We start from the raw sequence: 20,286 nt of genomic DNA, 5'->3' as shown, positions 1-20,286 counted from the left end.
GTCCACTGGGTCTGTACCTGATGCCCATTAGCACTATGATGGTGACGCCTGCGCTAAATCACTTCAAATTTAACCTCGAGCCAACTTTAACCTTAAACCAACAACTTAATCCAGGGGTCACAAACATGCACCCCAAAGCTATTTGCAGGCCGCAGGATAATATCAGAGAGAATGAGAAACCTTGACCCTCTGGTGGCATCAATCACAGTAAAACATCAATTGAGTGTTGTCCACGTGGTTTAACTGTCACTTGTCAGCAGGGTTCTTGCAAGCAGCAATTGGCATGGATCAAGTGTCCTTCATTGACTCCTCATCACCATCTGCAAAATGAGCATGATAATCGCTTTAACATTTTAAATGAATCATCTGATCCTGATCATAACATAATTATCACGTTTTAGCAGCAGGTGGTGTCTTCCAATCCACCCCAGGAGAGTAGAATCCATCAAACGGGCCAGTCCATCAGGACCACCTGCCAAAACTGGGCCCTTCCAAGCATTGACAAAGTAGCAAAAGCGTGTCTGCACGGGGGCGTCCAATTTCTTCCGGGCAATGATGGTGTGTGTGGTCGCCGTTCAAAGAACACTAAGGTGTGTTTATTTTAACAACGAGTTTGCACATTTTAAAATGTTAGAGACCTCTGCAGGTAATAATCATGCTCCCTCCACTATATTTTGTTCTATTCTGTATGTGATCCCACACTTGCTCACACAATTTTGATATCACTAATTGCTTCGCTGTCACAAAATGCATTTCTTGTCACAAATCTTGTCATTCCTTATCAGCAGGATACCGCTAGCCAGTTGACATCGAGCGATAGCTTCCCACATCGATTTCGCCACCAAAGAAGTGGCACTCAAGACGGACGGAAATTTCAGCCGCAAGGACCTCGTAATGGCTCATGCCGTCTCCATGGAGACCCCGCCCACAGTTCAAAGCTCCCCTCCATCAGCAGGCATCTGAAGCCTGTTTTGCAGAAACATCCTCATGAATTGCTCACCTCGCAAATGCCATTAGGGGTACCTTCACCTTTGCTTAATGTCACAGTATGATTTAGTTTATCACAGGGAAGCAAATTGATGGAGGAAAATGGCTGCCTCTAGTTTCTACAGAGTTAATTTGCTCTCCTTTAGTGCTTGAAAGTGACTATCAAGATTATATATGTGTATGTATAGATATATATTTTTTCCTATGATTATAATTTATGTGGCTGTCTGTTTAGTTACAGATCAAAGTATCTGGTCAGAGGGACGGGCTAGGTATAAGCATCGCTGGTGGCAAAGGTTCCTTGCCTTACAAAGACCATGACGAGGTACGCAAACAACAATGAAGTCTTTTAATTTCCTGCAACATATTTGTCCCCAACCCACAGCCTGCACCTCAGCATGAGTCTGACTCATGTTTACCTTGAACAAATCAATTTTCTGTAAGGTTACTGGGACTGATCTCAGCCGTCACTCAAGTGTGCTTATTACCTTTCAGGGTATTTTTATTTCCAGAGTCACAAGAGGAGGGCCTTCAGAAAAAGCAGGAGTACATGTTGGAGACAGATTACTCGAGGTATTGTTATTATTCTTGCCGCCTCCTCTTTGTTATTGCTACTTTTATCAAACTTATATTTCATTATCATCATTAGTTCTTTTTTTAATCTGTGTTGTTAATTAGTTTCTGCAACATTTCCATCTGTACCTCTGGAAAAATGCTAATTTACTTCCCCCTTTGCACAATAGGGGTCACTAAAGTACAGACAGTTGTCATTCAACTGCTGCAGCCTCCATCAATGACCAAGTCAATAAATAAGTGAAACTGCTTCACTGACATTTGACATTTCATGTCACCCTGCAGGTTAATAACTGCAGCATGCAGGGAGCCACTCACTTGGAGGCTGTGCGAGCCCTGAGGAACGCCGGGAGCTGCATTAACATGAAAGTGCTACGGGAAGGATCGCAAGTGAGACGGCAGGTGACAAATAACACCTGTGATGTTGAGGATGCTGCTAGCCGGAGGCCGTGCAGCCACAACGACGCCAAAGGCCACAGGAGCACGTTGCAGAAGGCCGAAGACAGGGAAGACTGTTTGCCCAAGAAAATGGATGTGGTGGTGTGCAACGGCAATGGCATTGTGGGTTGTGAAACAACTGAATGCATTTCAATCTCATTAGTATTTCTTAGAGTGTCTCATTAATACTTCATAACCTCATTCCTTTTTTTCCCTGTTTCTTTCAGAGTGATTTGAGGAGGTCTCAGTTGGAAGCAGAGGCCTTGACCGAAAGAAATTATTTGCATTCAGACAAAAACACAATGAAAGTAAGATTTTTTTTGTTTTTTTTAAATTGCCATTTTCATCACCATTTTAAACACTTGCCAGATATTTAGGTAACATGTCATGTATATAGAATGATTCCGGTTTCTGATGTCTGTGTGTGTGTGTGTGTGTGTGTGTGTGTGTGTGTGTGTATATATACACACACACACATACATTCAAACACAATGGATTGACATGCATAGGTCGTTCACTTAAATAATCTTGGTGGTAAATGGTAATTTAACACTTGATGGCCAGTCACTCCAGAGATCCACTTATTTTTATGCCGTGCAAGCAATTTAAAGTCAATTTCCCATTACATGTCCTCTTGAAGTTTAGAATTGTATATTGTCATGTACGTGCCACAAGATGTTGGACAAGAAAAACTGCAGTTTGAGGGAAGAATTTGACAAGTGTTACTTTTGCTTTCCCTTTCCATAAATCATCATTACTCTTTTCATATTTGTCTTACTGATGTTCTTGTGTAAAGGTTCACACAGAGATGATCAAGCATGAATAACAAAAGAATGAAAGTAGCATGGGGAAAGACTGGATACTTTCTTTGGATTCGGGACTCTTCAACAATTCTTCAAGTTTTATGGAGAGAGCAAATTTTCATGTTCAAATTGTTCCTTTTCTTTTTTTCCTGAGGTGGAACCATTACACAGTGTCCATCTTCAGAGATGATAATAATAATAATAATAATAGAGTTAGAATGAATTAGAATTTCTCTAATCCACCACATGGAATCAAAAGTAAATATGCAAGCTCACATACAGTTTTCATCCCCAACTGATATAGGGATCAATGTCCCTTACTTTTACCTCTACCAGGTGCTCTTTGTAGCCATCAAGAGAGTTAGGTTAGATAGTAAATTTGCTATTGAAAATATTTCCATCCTAAATTTGGTACCTGTCAATTCTTTGACAGATTCCACGGATCATTCTCACTCATCCCTCCACATCTGATGAAGACGTGGACCTCTTGCCACAAGCTCTCACCATAGAGGAGCAGCATGATGCAGGCATTCCTGAGAATAGTGTCCCTTTGCAATGTTTTGACAGTGCATTTTATCCGCCTTGAGTGCACAGAGACTTCAAACCACTGAGAGGACTTGTGAAAGCACACTACAAAACGTTTGCTCCAATTGTATTATTATTTTTTTAATTTCAATTGTTGATTCTAGTCATTAAATTAAAATACTTGATTTCCCACCATAAAGTTGAAATATTTAACATTATTTTTCTTCCATAGTTGATGTCAACTTTCCAGCTGTGATTACAAATTTTAAAAGTAATAATGAACTCATTACTCTACAAAGACGGCAATATTGTAAAGAAACGTATTACGTTAAAATGCAAGTAACAAACTATATGAAAAATATCACATTTGCCCAACTTTGTGAGTAACACATTTTGCAAGGCTAGATATCAAATGGACCAATTTTGCAAGGATAAATACTAAATTGACCCATTTTTTACAAGTTATCTGCAGTAAACAACTGTTCTGCGTGTGGAATATCCCCCACTTGGGGTCTAAAAGGTGTCCCCTTATCTCAGAACAGTCAGGAGTCTAAGTATAGTTCCGTGCAGGCAAAAACAAAAGCAAACCTAGATGAGGTAGAAGACAGAATAGAAAGTGGGAAACTAAAAGCGCTGAGACTAAAGAGGAGACATTGGTGGGTAGAATAAAAGAAGCCAACTGGGAACTGATAGCGGATGAGGAACAAGGCGGGGGTTTGAGTGACAAGGCAGATAAAATCAGTGAGAGACAAAATATTGCCCATATCATAGAAAAAGTCTCAATACAGTGGAAATTAAAGTGCTCATATTCCACATAGTCAACAGACACCATCTTGTTGGCACGTCTTTTACTTTACCAGGCTCTCTGCGAAGCACAGTAGACCCTGAGTGCATTCAAGTAAAAAAGAAAAAAAAAATCAATGAGAAAATCCATTGAGCTGTGCCCATTTGCACACACATTCAATTGTGTGTACACCTATTTTGCAACACGTGGAGCAGTTAATAAAAAGGATTACAAATCTCTTATCGACTTTCAGCCGGACTTCCGAGTATCACATGAGGTGCAAGAGCCTTTTTGAATTGGATTCTCTCAAGGGAACCCAAATCCCCTCTCACATTTTCTTTTATGCCATTGTATTATGTAGTGTATTTTGTCATATACTGTAGTGGCTAGGAGTGTTTATACAAAACAATTTAGTGTATTGAAGCTTAGGCTTTGGTTTGAAGCAACACATTCGAATGATATTCAATATTTAACAGAACATATTTTCAAGCTTTTGCTCAACAGTGTAATTCAAGGAATTTAAAATGAAGAAAGGTGTTTACAGATGCCTGAAAGTTGAAAGTGAAACAGTTGCTTTACTACCCAAGGCGGACACGCAACCGATGCACCTTGAATTCCGATTGTCACAATCTGGATTGCCGGAGTATGAAATATGGTGCCATTCCCTGCCCTATCGATATATCTGTCATCGCTGACTTTATAAATGATCCTTTGATGAAAGTAGAGCCTACTGCAGACACACTACTTGAACATACGTCACAACAAATTCACCTCAAAGGCTGCCATGTGCTCGGATATACCCTAGTGGTGCACACACTCCTGCTCTTTTGACGTGGATGAGAAAAATGCTTCATACGCTGCCAGTTTTCTCCTTATTCATTAATATTTAAAAAGTAAAAATGACCCTTAACCCCACACCTAGCCGTGCTGAGCGCATACAAATGTAGCGCCATCGGAAACATACAGAAAATCACCAGAATATGCGAGTGGTAGCCTGCTCTCCCGGGGTCCTCCAAGAAAATTTATTCAGAATAAAACTTCCTCCAAGCAGAATGTTATTACTTATGAAATGCATTGTGCGATTTAAAGGCCTTGCAGTATCAAAACCTGCTTTGCATCTGATTTAAGTAACTTCCAATCAAGCGGCCGACAACAGGCGGAGTGAGTGCTACAGTAGTAGACATAGAGAGGGAAACAGGAGGATGGAAATAGACAAGGGCAGCTGTGATAGGAATGAAGAATGTAGTGTACTTAAAGGCTTAGCAACCTCTTCAGAGGTCTGCTTTGGCACTCTTGTGGGCCGACAGTGAACAAATTGTAAACAAGCCAACAAATGAACATGTTTTCACATGGCATCACAGATGTCTTCCATAGGCTAATAATAATGAATCATTTGAAAACAAGAGCACAAAAACACATACGACAACTGCGCTAGATGACAGTGACTAGACAGTTTCAATAATGCATTCATTGTATGTCCGTGTTGGGCACTTAAGAGGATCTTTTTTTTCAGCTGTCACACACTGCTTTCTGAGCTGTCAGTGCATCAGGCAGAATTAACAAAAATATGTCTTCCAAACATAATAACGAGAAAAGAAAATTATACCCAGCCAGTGGCGTGATCATAATGTGCAATTTGTCACTGTCCACAACAAGAGAAAAATGTTCGCTCGACACGACCGTGGACCCTCCAATCCATTTTGGTTGAGTTCCAAGTTGTTTGAATCAGAAGTAAAGACATTTTTCAATTGGATAGAATATCACCATCATAAAACTCTTAAGTGCAGACAATGCTTCAATTAATATTTTTATCTACCAAACTCTCACTACACAAAGCTAAGCTAAAAGGTAATCACATTGAACAAAGCTTCATGAAAATAACTCTCTTTGCAAGTGTTCCTGGAATGAATGTGGTATGAATTGCCTTATTGTCTGGCTTTCTTGGAATTGATCAAATGATTTGCTCATAATGATAAGCCAGACTAATTCCTGTCAGGATCAATCTTGGCTTGACCATTTTCAAACACTTTTCTTCTTTTGTCCCTCCCTACTGAATGGAGGGGCAATTTCAGGGTGAATTATTTTCTGACATACTAGTTTGAAGTTGACTCGAGGAGCATATTTTTTGGTTGAATTCCAAATTGCATCACATTTCGGGGGGGGGGGGGGTATTTGACTAACCACTGTAAAAAAAAAGAAAGTTTCTTCATGCAACAGATTTTCTTATCTAATTTCATCATAAATAATTCATGGAGATATAGTACAATTATCATTGAAGGGACTAAAAAGTACACTAGACCAGAGAGTGAATTCTTTCAATCACACTACGTTGTTTGCAGCCTTCAGAGTGAACATTGTTGGCAGTGCACTAAAGCCTAGCCTGCTGTCCGCCAGCTATTTGTGTCTATTAAGGGTCTATAAAAGGAAGTGGGCACGGCGGCACGGCCCACATCAAACTCCAAGCGGCGAAGCCTAGAAGTGGTCATGCTGCTGTCATCAAACACGCAAGAGAGCTGCTCTCTTGATATGTGAGGCCTGGCAACAAACAGACCCTTTGGTTTAGAGCGCTATCTGAAGTAGAGATGAGGAGCTCTAATAAGGTAGGAGGCTTTGCATGGGAGTATCAATAATTTACAATTCAAAACGTGCACCAGCTGAGAAGAACTTGGGAAGCATTCATCAGTATTCTCAGATACCTCCCCAGCTGTGGCATTCTCTTTTCCCACAGGAAAAGAAAGCAATTTAGATAAGTCGTCCTCGAATAGCTGAAACATTCTTAGCCATCACCGTCTCGACGATATGTCCTATTTTATTTTTTTATATAATCAACATTTTCTAGTGGTTTCTATATGTATTTTGCCTTGCCCCCACATTCCCAAATCATGCATTAGATTAATTGTAAATTCTAAATGGTCCTCAGGCGCGAATGATTGTTCATCTGTCTGTGCCGTGTGATTGGCTGGGAACCATGGTGTAACCTGCACTCTCAATTTCAGTCAGCTAAGATTGACTGCTGCTTACTCATGACCCTCCTGAGGACAAGCAGTATGTGGAATATAGGTGGATACGTCGACCTTCTTATCAGAGCAGTGGTGCTTGCTACCATCACATATGCACTAAATTGTTGAAGTTTGTGTTTCAGAATTTATTTCAAAGATTGTTGTTGTGTAGCATGTTATTTGGTCTGTACTGTAGCTGCAGTGTTATCGGAGCAGTTGGAGCTCTGCTATATTTGCACTTCCTATCTACGCTAGAGGGACGGGTTGTCTCGGCCTGTAATTAAAAGCTTTCCTGAGACACACCCGACAGTTTATGCTATTACGTGCACAACACAAACCACAGCAAGAGCTGACGTGGGGATCTGACAATTTGTTTACAGAGGGAATTGTGCTCAAGGGAGAAGCTTAAAATGAACATGAGTCAGAGAGATGTTACAGTATTCAAGTGGAAATCAACACACATTTTTTTTTTTTTTTTTTTACAGTATATGTCATATGCAGTCTAAAAACAAGGTATTCTGATTATTATTGTTGCGTTGTTTGGAATATAAAAAACGAGGTCACAGCCAATTAATAATACATTTAATAAATAACGTTATTTCCTACTAATCAGAAAAAAATAAAAATAAAAAATCTTGCGAATAGTCCATCAAATGTTAGCAGGTTTTGCTTATATTTAAAATGTTTGTTTGGCATGAAAGATCATATGCACAATTCTTTGGATTAAAATGCCAACAATATTTACAGGTTATTATTACTATTGTTTATTTGGCACTACTGCTTTCACTTTCTAGTAGGTGACTATTTCTGAATGTCTCATGGAGTGTGGTCTGCTTAAGGAAATGATGGAAGTGTTGTGTATTTAGTCTTTGGAGGAGGCTTTACATGCCTCAAAAAAATAGCTGAGGGACTTCTGGCGCACACCCGGTGAGGTGACATAGCACGGGAGATCCGGCATCTAGAAGGACATGTGATCTATGGGGACTGCATGACCTTTGCCACACTCGACACTATCAAATGTTCAAGAGAGCTCTGTCGGACAAGTAGGAAATACTTTTTAGTTTTTGTCGTATCAACTTTCTCTGCTTTGACTACTGAGGACGTTATAAACATGTTTTTATGGTGGTGTTCTATTATTTGTTGATCCTCATCTGCAGCCAATTAAACATGCTCTGGAGAACTTGTTTAATTTTTCTGCCCTTAGGGGTAATGTGGGTTGTTGGGATAACAGTGGATGTCATTCACTGCTGTATTTAAATATATGTATTTAAAACCGCACATAAAGGAGCTAAAAATGAATATGCACCAATTAGACTTTAGCAACAACAACCTTTTTGGATTTCATTCATGATGTTCTGTTCTGTCTTTGACATAACCATTTGATGTTAAAGCACCTTGTCCAATATAATCAAAGGTCGTTGTTTTTGAGCGGATGTGTTTGCTACAGATTGCTGCACAATTTCAAGTTAAAAGGTGCTGTGATGTTGTTTTTTTTATTTTAGTCATTTGATGGCAGAGCACAAACTCCCCCGAGATGGCTTGCCGGTTGAAACACAGTACACAGGACAGTGAAGTACTGTATTATGTTTGTCAGATCAAACCTGCACACATTCAAAAGCAATGTGTGATGTTTTGAAACTTTCATGTTTGATCTTTGACTTTGAGAAGGCTGCCTTTCTTGGCATATAATATTACAATATCTGAAGCAACAGTATGTGGCAAGCATTCTACAATAAAAAGGATGGTGTTGCCAATTCTTCTCTTCATGGGATTGATACTTGCATTACTGTCATTACATAACGCTCAGGCACAGACACGTTATTGGATTTACTTCTGGAGCTTTTGACTGTCTTTGTTGTGTTGATTCCCTTAGCTCCAAGTTAGTTAACTTTTGAATATCCATCAGAAGCTTTCAAAAAAAGTAGTGAATTATTAATGATATTTCTAAAAGAATTCATTTGCAATGTCAAAGGTTGTGCTCTCTTGTTTCCATGAAAGAGAGCACAACCTTTTTAAAGATGAATTAGTGACTAATTCATCTTTAAAACACAGCACGTCTCTTTTTGAGGCTCCTGTTGATTCCTTTGTTTGACTAGAATAAATTACATGTGCTGGGAGCAGGGCTGCCACCAGGGATTCAGACCTGTGTAGAAAAAAAAATAAAAAATTCGGGGCATCATACCTTCAATGCCATATAAGAATACTTAATACCAGTAATATATTCTGTCAGACAGGGATCCTTAGAATTATCCAAAATTTCCAGCACCCTACGGTGAGCCTAGTTGTGCTGCCTGCTATTAGTTTAGGTTACTTATAAACTAGCAACAAGTTGTATTTAATGATCAAGACAGCAATATGTGTTTTTGTTGTGAATTGTGGGTTCTTTCTTGGCATATTGTGCAATCCCTCCACAAAATGTCATTTTAATATAAATATTTTGCTTTGTGTAATCTGGCTAATTTACTAACAAGGATCTCACCTAAAATATTCAACATGAATATTTGTGCTTTAAATAGTGCACTGAAATCTTAAAGGTCAGGTGACTGTGTTTTACTGTCTTCTACATCAACATGCAAATCCAATACAGTATATTAATCATATTGTAATAGAAACAATTATGTTTAAAGGTTAATTATAATGAAAAGACACCATTTCATTGATGGTTCATTCGGTTAGGGACTGATTTTGAATGTGTGCCTGAATGAAAAACTACAAAGCAACCTTACTAAATTTGATTGAATATTATTAAGTTACATTACAGTCGCTGAATGTGTTCGGGCAGCGTGGAGTCGATTAGTGCTTAGTGAAGGTGTGCATGTGGCTGTGACTGGTTCTTCATCTCTATATGTGCCCAAGTGTTACATTATTTAGGCCAGATGGTTTAGTAACATGCAATGAATAGCACGCTTATGCATAATAGCTGCAATTACATCCGAAATAACCTTGGAAGACTATAAATGAACCACCCATACTCGACATGTACCCACAATTGTACAGTGTAATTTCTGCACAGTATATAGTTCCTTATATACAGTATGCTCCCCACATACCACATTACTATTAACCTTAACAAGACACAGATTTAGATTTTTTTTTGTTATTCATATTAATGCAGTGCACTTTCCTCCATTACGTAAGGATTGAATGATATGAACTGCATTTTAAAAATGACTGTTATCCTCTGTAATCCTTGCAGAACATCTCAGTGCTTCATCTTTAAATATGCAAGTAGCACTTGTTCATCAATGTAAACCCTAATCTTAAAGCACTCCAGGAAGAAATTTGGAACAAACAACTCCTTCCTGTTTGATGATCATCCATTTCAGACAGTCTCAGAAATCACTAGAGACACTGCAATGTGCCTTATCGTATTTCAATTTGGTTTTGATTCTATTTTACATTTCACTGGTAGTTCTTGAATAAACTGATTGCCTATAATGTCCAACACCAGTTTACTGGCTGCATATACGACTTCAAAGATCGTCTCAGTGGGGAGGTTGACATCACTCGCTCGCTGCTCAGCACCCCATGCTGAGACTACCTGGGTATCAAAATCAAACCTACAGGGGGCAAAACCAAGCAATCCATTGGTCATGGGCCGAACAGGATAAACAGTTATTGAACATTTTTGCAATTTCTTGTGATTCTTGTTTCGTTTAGTTTACATTATGATAACGCTAAATGCTGTAGATGTTTTTGGGGGGCTTGAAATGGCTTTGCTTTTGACACGCAGTCTGTCAAGATATCATTTATTAAAAGCTACTGTATCCGTGGATTATTTTCCCAGGATAAAAATGGCACATCGCCCGCTTCAACTGTTGTGTATCTATAAAAAGACAGTGCCCTCATTGATTCATTAAATGCAGGGTTGTCATTTTGGTGTCATTTCACATATACGTACATACGTATATATAGAAACCCACTTGGCGTGACTGTTGTCAGAAAAGAGCAAACCAGCAATGTAGGCCCAAAAAAAATAAAAGAAATATCTTGGAAAAAGATTAATTCCCTGGGGCATAAAGATAATTATTTGGCACTTGTGTTGTTATATAATCCACCCCCGAGTCATATTAGAGAAAATGTTGCACTTTAATCCCGACTATCTGTTTAAAATAGCATTAAAATAATCTTGAAGGTACTTCTTCGAATGCAATTTCTTGCAAGTTTATGTTTATAATTTTCGAATGTTACTGAATGTTAATGTTGAAAGGGATAGTAACACCACTGCCACTTTTCCACCTAAAATCAAGACATGCAAATGAATCTTAAGTATGAAATGGGATGAAAGCGCTTTGTCACCGCAGTACTAAATGTTCAAAATCAAAGTGTTTGTAAGATTGAGCTTTTTACTAAACTAGGAAGGAGGACTCCACCAGTCTCTGGTATCTTTGTTTTCTAATGTTGACAAATAGAATTTAAAACAAATTTGCAATTTCCTCCGGCAGATCAAAATGAATGAACTTTAACCTTTTACAGACGGTCATAAAAATTCTTGACGCCCAATAATAAACTGTGTGCTGTCTGTGTTTACTTGACAACATTTGTAAACAAATGTTTCATTTAAACTCGGTGACTGGGAAATGCTACCAACCAAACTTTAGAGATCACTTTGCTGTCTCCTTCACTTTGACTTTTCTCCCTTTCTGTATGGATGCTGTTTATGCATTTGGATTATGAATTGCCCAACAATTGATACAAATACAACAGAGTAAAGAGATCATTTTGATTACATACAATTAAGAGATAAAAATGCTTTTGTTGATTACAAAATACTTCAAATCGACTTAGACACATTGATAATTTATGCACCCGCGGGGGACGTCCTTGCCCCGCATCAGCATGACATATTTGAGTACATGTGAATTATATGTGTGGGGCATGTGGTGCCTTGACACAGAGCACACACCCTCAAGCTCGTGGACTCGCTGAAGTTCAACTCAGGCTTTTCTCATATTTCACCCTCTCAGTTTCTCTTTGCATTTCTTCTGTCAGAACTTAGCTGGTTCCTATGAGAAGACAAGCGGCGAGACAACAGCGGAGATAATCTTTATCAAAGAATCACTGGAGAGCGGAGAAGGAATTGAAACAAAGATAAATAAGGTAAGAGAGCTCCCTCAGTACAAGACTGTGTTATAAAGAACATGCTGTATATAATAATTCAAAACTTGTACAGCTTTAATATAAGATTAAAGCCCAAACCTTTGACAGTTTGACACAAAATGTAAATGCGTACGGATAAATGGATGGATGAAGTCTCAACATGTCATAGTCCTATCTTTAGTCTTGAAATGTAAACCAAGTTGATGCATGAACCAACTTTGACCAAATTGAATGTAAAAATTTGTTCTCCGCCCTCATTAAGGAACTGTCAATCCACTTTTTATTCTGCTACAGTCTCCACTGGCCCAAGTGAGCTGCTACCAAGCCTCCACGTCACTGGGTGGCCAGTCTGAAAATACACTCAAACACAGCGGCACTGCCTCCATGGAAACAACTGCGAATAAACACCAGAGCCTTTCCCAGCATCACGATTCTGCTGGACGTGCTGAGGTTAGCTCAGGTTACTCTTCCGAGAAGCCTCCTACGATGAGTGCCACATGCTCGGCGCACGTGTCCCCCACGCCGGCTTCATCCAGAGAGTCCATCCTGTCAGAAAGCTGGGACAGAGACAAGTACTGGCCCGCCATGCCGCTTTCCTCTGTCGGTTCTCCTACTTCCCTCAGCCGCACTGTTTCCCCCTGCTCGTCGGTGCGCTCTGGCGTCTTCTCCCCTGCTGTGGTTCAGATCAGAAAGCATGCTCTTGCCCCGGGCTCCAGTCTGGTTCACATCGCTCAGTCCTGTTTCTCTTCCTGCAACAGTCTGGCTTCTTCAATCTGTCCGCAGTCCCCTTCTTTTCGGCACCGACCTCCCCTCACCAGACTCTCCCTCCTGACAGCCATCTTGAGGAAAGGCCGTCTCCCTGTTCTGTCTGCTTCCCTCCGGAGGCCCTACACCCCCTGCTGGCCTGTTAACCCGGTGACCCTCACTTTCTGCAAAGCATGTTCAGCGGCTTCCAGTGTGGCCTCCATTCCCCTGGAGTTTTCCTCCCCGTTCTCATCATCTGCATCCTTAGATAGTCAAACCTTTGCACACAGGGAGCCTATTAGGTCTGTTCCAAGCCACCCATCTGAGTTGCCTAATGAGCACAGTAGTCCTCACACTCCAGTTAAAAGGTGCTCAGGGGAGATTCGCCCAGGAAACGTGCCAAAGTGGGAGCAGGTTATTTCACCGCCGCGGTTAGAGAGCAGCGTGCTTTCGAGAGACCCACCACTGAGGTTGTGCTCAAAACTCAAAAACGTTCCACTGAGCTACAAAGAAATATCACTGCAGCACTCTTATGTGTTCAAGGGTCCTGAGCAAAAGCCCAGTTTTGCTCACATGTACCTCAGCAGTAAAGGAGAGTGCATTGATCCTCCACTTGTGCAGCAACCGGTGGAGAAAAGCCGACGGTCAAATTCTTCCCTGTCAAAGCTTCGTGTGCTATCTGAGCGACTGCGATCCCCTTCCCCCTGCTCCCCCTTGTCTTCTCCATCACATTCCCTCTCAGCCAGCGGCACCACATCACCAGCTCTCCCTTCTCTCCCCAAAGCACCCAACCTGACACCGTCTCGCTACACACCCGTCTCTTTTTCCGGGTGGCCCTCGCCCATCGGCTCTCCCACGCCAACGCCCTCTCCCGCCACGCTATTTCGAGACCTCACACCGTCCCCTTCCTTCTCTCTGCGCTCCACGCCCTCCCCGAGGCCGGGGAGTGGAATATCAGACTGCAGTGACAGGGAGGGTAAAAAAAGAAAGGTAGCCACTCTGTTTGCCACGTGCACTCCTTGAACACTCTCAAGGATACATGCTGTTCTTTGACTCGGCTGTCACTCGATTGATATATACAGTAATGCAGTCAAAATATTGGCTACGACTGAATAGTCGACATAGACCAGACAATATTCCATTTTTACAAAGATATGTCGTTCAGAGAAATATTGATAGTGAATAATAACAATTCCCTTTGAAGACACGAGAAAAGTGTATGCTGAGATGATTTTTTTTCATATTTTTCCGCCATGTTTTCAGTCATGTGTCATAGATGTGACATTCATGAAAAGTCAAGTCAAAAGTGTCAAGTCAAATTTATTTATATAGCACAAAAATGTCTCTGTCTCAAAGGGCTTCACATGCCCTCAATATTTCAAACTAAAAGTGTGAAGGGTGGCATTTTTTTTTTAGAATCAGCATGTGTGGTTACAATTTATTTGAAAGCCTAATACTGCTACGACCATGCGTCACTGTGTTCTTTCGTTGTTCTTGAGCAATGTTTATTCAACCTTGGACAACAATGCATTCCTCACTTGCTTTTAGAACATTTCATTTTTTTTTTATATTTGTAAGATTCTGTTTAGTCACTTTGGTTCTTACAGATGTGAAGAATGCAAGGAATTGTTGTCAACACACACACACGCGCACACACGCACACACACACGCGCACACACACAGAAAACCCTGCAGCTCCTTCTGTTTTGCTGTTAACCAAACACAGCCACATCCCCAACAATAAGAGAGTGCAAACACTTGTGCACAAACACAATCTTATGTTTATTTATTTCCACTGCTGAAAAGATTTTTCTCCCCTGTTACATTCATATCAATAGCAAATAAAGAGGACCTGCTTTTTCCCATCACAAAATCTGGCATTTGTACAGAGCTGCGTGGACATTTTACATGACCCACTCTATGTTAGACATCCATTAAGAGCCAATTCTCTGTCCTCAGCTTTTCAATTTCACCAGCACTCCCAGGTGATGACAGCCAATTGAATATTTATTGAGCATCAATCACACTCGAGTTGTTGGCGTCCGTCCAAATGACTGAAAGGTTGCGTGTATCCTGGAGCAATGACGGATAAACATGATGACTGTCCTATATGATCATTCAGCTGAACTGTGAATTAATTCATATTCATGCGTGTTCTTCCCACTCGGCATGCTGAAGCCTTACAAGATTAAGTCAAGCTACAAATCACTTGCTGCAATCCCCACCAACACCCTTCTCTTGGATCAGCAGGTACTTTCACCTCCTGCAATTATATCAAAGCACATCATTACGCTGTTACTGATCATCTGATGTTTTAGCGCTGTACAGTACTTATACATCCAAGGCACAAGGAGATAACTATTAAGTAAATACAGATTGTATATATGCAAATTGTGCAAGAATGGTGTGTGGGGGGTCTAAGGATAATCACTTACAGATGATTACAGTCTGTTGGCATCCACTGTGCTTCATATTCATAGATAATAGATGAACAGGTGCAGAGTGAGAACATCTTGAGAAGAGGAGATCAGTCTCATGAAGACACTCATGCTGAGGTATTTGTGCATTGATCACTGAACATTTATGCCATGGATATCATATAATTGAGATGAAACCTTAAGTCTTTCTTTGTGTGTTCATCAGATGTGCTCACCCGCTCAGCTCCGGCAGCAGTCGGAGGAATTGTATGCGACCATTGATGAAGTATTGGCAGATTCCAAGCCACAAGTGGGTGCAGCACAATCATTTAGTAACTCTCACGGTGCTACTTTGTTAATTACAGATGTTAATGTTGCTCCGTTTTAGAACAAAACGGCGACCAAGGTGTTGGTGACAGACGGCAGTTTACGGGTACAGTGAGTTCCCCTTTTCCCATTCTCTCTAATGCCTCTTAATGATAAAAAGCATCAGCGCTCATCCTTACTGCCTCCGTTGTGGTGAGATTATAATCTTGACAGTAAACTGATATCACATCAGAATACAGATTCTGACAGCAGCATCACTTATCAAGATCGTTTCAGGAGATAGGATGAACATTTTCATTTCAATATATGCCAGAAGCGAAATGCAACGGATACTGGCAAAGCAAGGTGCTTTATCTGAAATGTAAAATCACTGCAGGTACGAAGAGCAAATTGCCGACTATGGCTTCAGAAAGACAGAAGCAGCTTGTCAAGATAGCAGTGTTGGTTTACTCTTGTAAACTTAGATTGACTGATTGGACAAAATCGATTCCTAAAGATATTTATTTATATTTATTGCTATTTAAACTTGTGTAAGTAACTACATTTGAAAGCGCTGGGCAAAATACTGAATAAAAAAGTTACAGCTGAAATTCTCAAGTGAAAACAGGATAAAGTGGAAAAGTAATTCGATTGAGGAAATGTTCCCTAATGAAATAATAAGATAAAAGTGAATTTGAAGTGAGTAATCATCAGGATGATGATTGAAGCCATCTGTTCATTATTGATCAAAAGGTTCAAAAGTCTAAGATCACTCTACAGTCTTTCAAACTGAGAAATGACAACTTGCGAAAGAGGCACAAAAATTCTTCTTCTTTCTTTCTTTCTTTCTTTCTTTCTTTCTTTCTTTCTTTCTTTCTTTCTTTCTTTCTTTCTTTCTTTCTTTCTTTCTTTCTTTCTTTCTTTCTTTCTTTCTTTCTTTCTTTCTTTCTTTCTTTCTTTCTTTCTTTCTTTCTTTCTTTCTTTCTTTCTTTCTTATTGATGACGACCTGTCTGTGGTATACTAATCAATTAGTTTTGTCTTTGTTGTGTTTCTAGAACAAATCTGCCAAATCGTTGGGACGTGAAACCAAATATGTAAGTGCAACTGCAGTTTTCAACCTTCAGTTTCCAACCTTCATTTAAAAATTTAACTATCATCTACTGTACAATAACATACTGTAAATGAGCGTAGCATATGCTAAGAAAGGACACATTACTGGAGGTGGAAAATCCAGGATGAGAAAGAAAAAAAAAGAAAACCCTGCCACAGTATTATATGCCCCTACGTAGATAATTTTTCTTTCACGTTGTCATCAGGCGTCTTTAGGCAGCATGCATCCATCTGGAAGTGTTGAAAAAAGACTAATGGATTCTAAAAAGGTAAAGGCATTCAATGTTTTCTCAATTGTAGTCCTTGTTTGGAAATGTAATTGCATAAGAATTCATTCGGAAAGAAGCTCATGTCTCTTATTATGTCTGCTGAATCACTCAGACAAAGCCTGGGATTGTTCGACCCATGATGACCATTCCAAGATTGTCAAAGGAAGATGGAGGATATCGACACTGTCCCTTCAGAGAAACAGATGTCTATCGCTGCTTAAAAGGGAATCCCAACCCATGCAAGGTAGATGCAGACGATTGCTTTTTCTTCATTGTGCCAAGTCAAAATAACTATTGTACAAAAGTACATACTATGGGACAGACAAAAATAAATTGGAGTGCTTCATGCATGGGAAAACGTAGCAGCTCGTAGTCCAGAAATTAATCCCTAATCCAATTGCCTCTGTCTTCCAACCATTTTCTATAAGCACTTGTCCTTAAAAGGTCAAGGAGACTGTCGCCTAGCACCTCAATGCCTGTCTAAAGAATTAATTATGACCTACTTTACAGTTTTGAAGCCAAATTCTAACCGTGTATAAAAACAGCCCAAACGACAGTGCATGGTTGTGTTGTTTTGTTTTTATTGTATTTGACTCTCCAAGTGAGTAAACATTTGCTTTATAGACTATCGAATATTCACTCGTTGCTGAGGAAGCAGTTGCAAAACAAAAATTTGCAGTCAAGATGAGCGTCAATTAATTAAACTCAAAATTAAATATGGAAACTCGAACACCCAACTTTTTATAGTAAATAAATCGACCAGACCCTCTAAGGAAGAAAGACTTTTCAATGAATGCTTGTGTGGCAGCTATTGACTGTACTTAAAGTAATGTCAAAGAGCAGATTGACATTTTACTGCTATTTCCGTCTTTCAACAAACATATAGCTATCAGCTCAAAGGTCTTTTACATAAAATAAAGAAGATGTGATTTGAATTACTTATCGCCTACATCAAGCGGAATCTGTGCATCTTCAAAATAATGACTTTTCAGGAAATAAACAAGCAGTACAGAAAATGGATGGATGGTATACAAATTTGTGCAACCACATCAACACACCACCACAAACTATGCTATTTAAATTATGGGAAAAACAACAACTTAAAACCTATGAGTGATGCAATAAATGACACAATGCGTTGACCAAATGTGTTGTAATTGGCGGAAATGATTCTAAATGCAAACTTAACTTTGTGACCGACCAGTTCCTCCTGCTCTGAAACATTACAGCTATCAATTTCTAACAAAACAGACTTACTAAAATGTGGCAAATTGAACAGTATTTGGTCATTCGGAATAACACTTCAGTAATTTTTTGCATCATTCTGCAAACTAACAAATCACAACCTCTCACACTGCGCTTATGCTTTTACGCAAATTGTGGTGAGAAAGAATTGGTTTAATATTCTATCCTGGCAGAAAACAATCAGGACAATGGAAGACAAGAAAATAATTTCAGCTAATTTAACAGTGAGACAAACTACTTTAAATGTCAAATCCAAATAGGAAGCAACTTCATTTAAAGACTCCAGGGACCATTATCTGATTGTTGAGTTATTCACCGGTACTTCAACCAATGAACATAATTGCACAGCATTTGTGTCCTTTTTTATTTCAGGAGGAAAGCGTGGCCCTTGAAGACACGAGGGGAAATGGTCACACAAGTAGAATACATCAAGTACTGCAAAAGGAAAGGACATTTGAAACAAGTCCATTCACCGTGTGTGAATTGCAAATCATTGAGCCCGAAGGCCAGCTCAGTCATTTTGAGGACGATGCTTCCGCCTCTCTCCGTTCGGAAGCTTATGGAACTCACATTTAAGTTAACAAACATTCATGACGTGAATTGGAAGAGAAGACAAGAAAATACTTTCCCCGTTTTTCAGCCAAGAAGCCTCATTCTAACCAAACCTGTGCTGCATTCATAAATGATTTTTAAAAGAGGGGTTGTGAAAAGCAGTTTCTTTAAATTCCTTGATATTGTGCCAGTGGTATGTCAGTGTCAAAGGGCAAAGGCAAGGAATGTGTTGGAAATCACTTAATTTCCATGCGCACAACACAGAAATAGTGAAATGTCTTCAATTGTCCAAGTCCAATGTGGAGGTTTGTTTAAGTCATTTGCGTATTGACTTCTTCTACATCTGTCACCAGTAGTCAATAGGTAATTATTTTCTTGCCTTGCTGCCTGACTAGAGTGTCCCTTCTAACAAAAAGCTTTCATTTTTGTTGTTAATGTGGCTCTTGAAACGATAAAGACAAGTCTCGTTCAGAAAAGCGTAGAAGAACTACTCATCAGCAGTCCAATATGCAATCCAGTTACATGTCTTAAAGCTGGAATTAATTTAAATGCAAAAACAATTGTATTGTAGGTGAACTTTTTTTTTTTTTATCTCAATTTGGCTAACATATGATAACAATAAAGACTGCCTTTGCATTGCACTATATTGCTAATGTTTGATTTTCAGATCCTACAGCATGTAAATAAGACTTTAATAGTGGCTCATGCATTGCATCGATTGAACCGTTTGATAAAATATTGTTTGAACATTTCAATTTCCCCAAATGGAATGTCTCCATCCTGATGATTCCTGACGTATCTCCTCAAAAAGACAAGATCGATTGAAGATGCTTTAGGTGGAAGTAGATTTGAAATAAAAATTTTTTGATAACATACAGCTCAATCAAATATTGTTTGAAATAAATACCAAAATGATTGATACAGAATAAAGAGGAGCTAAAGTCCTACCGTTTTGGATAAAATAAATTTTACAATGAACCCTCATTCACTGCTAAGAATACATTACAGAACCGCTTACAGGGGTCTGGCAACTGGTTCAGGACTGCCCGATGAAAAAAATGACCATGACCATATAGTAAGGATTTTCTTTTGGGGAAAAAATGACAATGTATTGTAAGGCTGGTTTTTTATTATTTTTTTTTTTTTTAGAAAAAAAAATACCATGTATAGTAAGGATTTTTTTTCTTACTATACAGGGTCATTTTTTATTTTAATATTCTGATTGGGGTCCAATCAGTTCACCCCCGAGCTTTGATTGTTGTGGTGCACTCAGAATAACAGCATTGATTATTGAGAGGCTCTTATGGGCTCTATTCTTGTAACCAGTTCAGGCTAAACCTGTACTGGTGCAAGACGCTTTTAAGGTGCACTGCTTTTTTGCCTGCGAAACAAGTGTTGATACCCACAACGGCACAAACTGCTCATTTGTAACT

The 20,286-nt window shown here is 39.4% G+C and overlaps 2 protein-coding genes across 4 annotated transcripts; both read left to right on the top strand.

Annotated features, from left to right (window-relative positions):
- Window positions 1–35: 35 nt before the first annotated feature.
- Window positions 36–3,525, top strand: LOC133158410 (membrane-associated guanylate kinase, WW and PDZ domain-containing protein 1). Its single transcript, XM_061285635.1, has 8 exons — window positions 36–41; window positions 402–590; window positions 786–1,019; window positions 1,223–1,312; window positions 1,483–1,560; window positions 1,846–2,121; window positions 2,226–2,306; window positions 3,235–3,525. Exons 1-8 carry the CDS (start codon window positions 36–38, stop codon window positions 3,385–3,387), a joined length of 1,107 nt encoding a protein of 368 aa, XP_061141619.1. The 3' UTR covers window positions 3,388–3,525.
- A 3,042-nt stretch (window positions 3,526–6,567) lies between these two features.
- Window positions 6,568–19,494, top strand: mlip (muscular LMNA-interacting protein). 3 transcript variants are annotated; one of them, XM_061284649.1, is made up of 11 exons: window positions 6,568–6,710; window positions 12,102–12,209; window positions 12,504–13,943; window positions 15,132–15,203; window positions 15,434–15,508; window positions 15,597–15,680; window positions 15,759–15,803; window positions 16,733–16,771; window positions 16,994–17,056; window positions 17,169–17,300; window positions 18,674–19,494. In XM_061284649.1, exons 1-11 carry the CDS (start codon window positions 6,693–6,695, stop codon window positions 18,875–18,877), a joined length of 2,280 nt encoding a protein of 759 aa, XP_061140633.1. In that variant the 5' UTR covers window positions 6,568–6,692; the 3' UTR covers window positions 18,878–19,494. The 3 variants fall into 3 exon arrangements, 2 of the variants coding, with proteins under 2 accessions (XP_061140633.1, XP_061140634.1); XM_061284650.1 differs by lacking the exon at window positions 6,568–6,710 and adding an exon at window positions 7,936–8,152; XR_009715110.1 differs by lacking the exon at window positions 18,674–19,494 and having other exon boundaries at window positions 15,759–15,808; window positions 17,169–17,255.
- The last annotated feature ends 792 nt before the right edge of the window (window positions 19,495–20,286 follow it).

Source organism: Syngnathus typhle, linkage group LG8, assembly GCF_033458585.1.
Source record: "Syngnathus typhle isolate RoL2023-S1 ecotype Sweden linkage group LG8, RoL_Styp_1.0, whole genome shotgun sequence".
In the NCBI taxonomy this organism is placed as follows: Eukaryota; Metazoa; Chordata; class Actinopteri; order Syngnathiformes; family Syngnathidae; genus Syngnathus; species Syngnathus typhle.
Note: the sequence above shows the minus strand (reverse complement) of the source record. Positions and strands in the feature narration are given on the sequence as shown.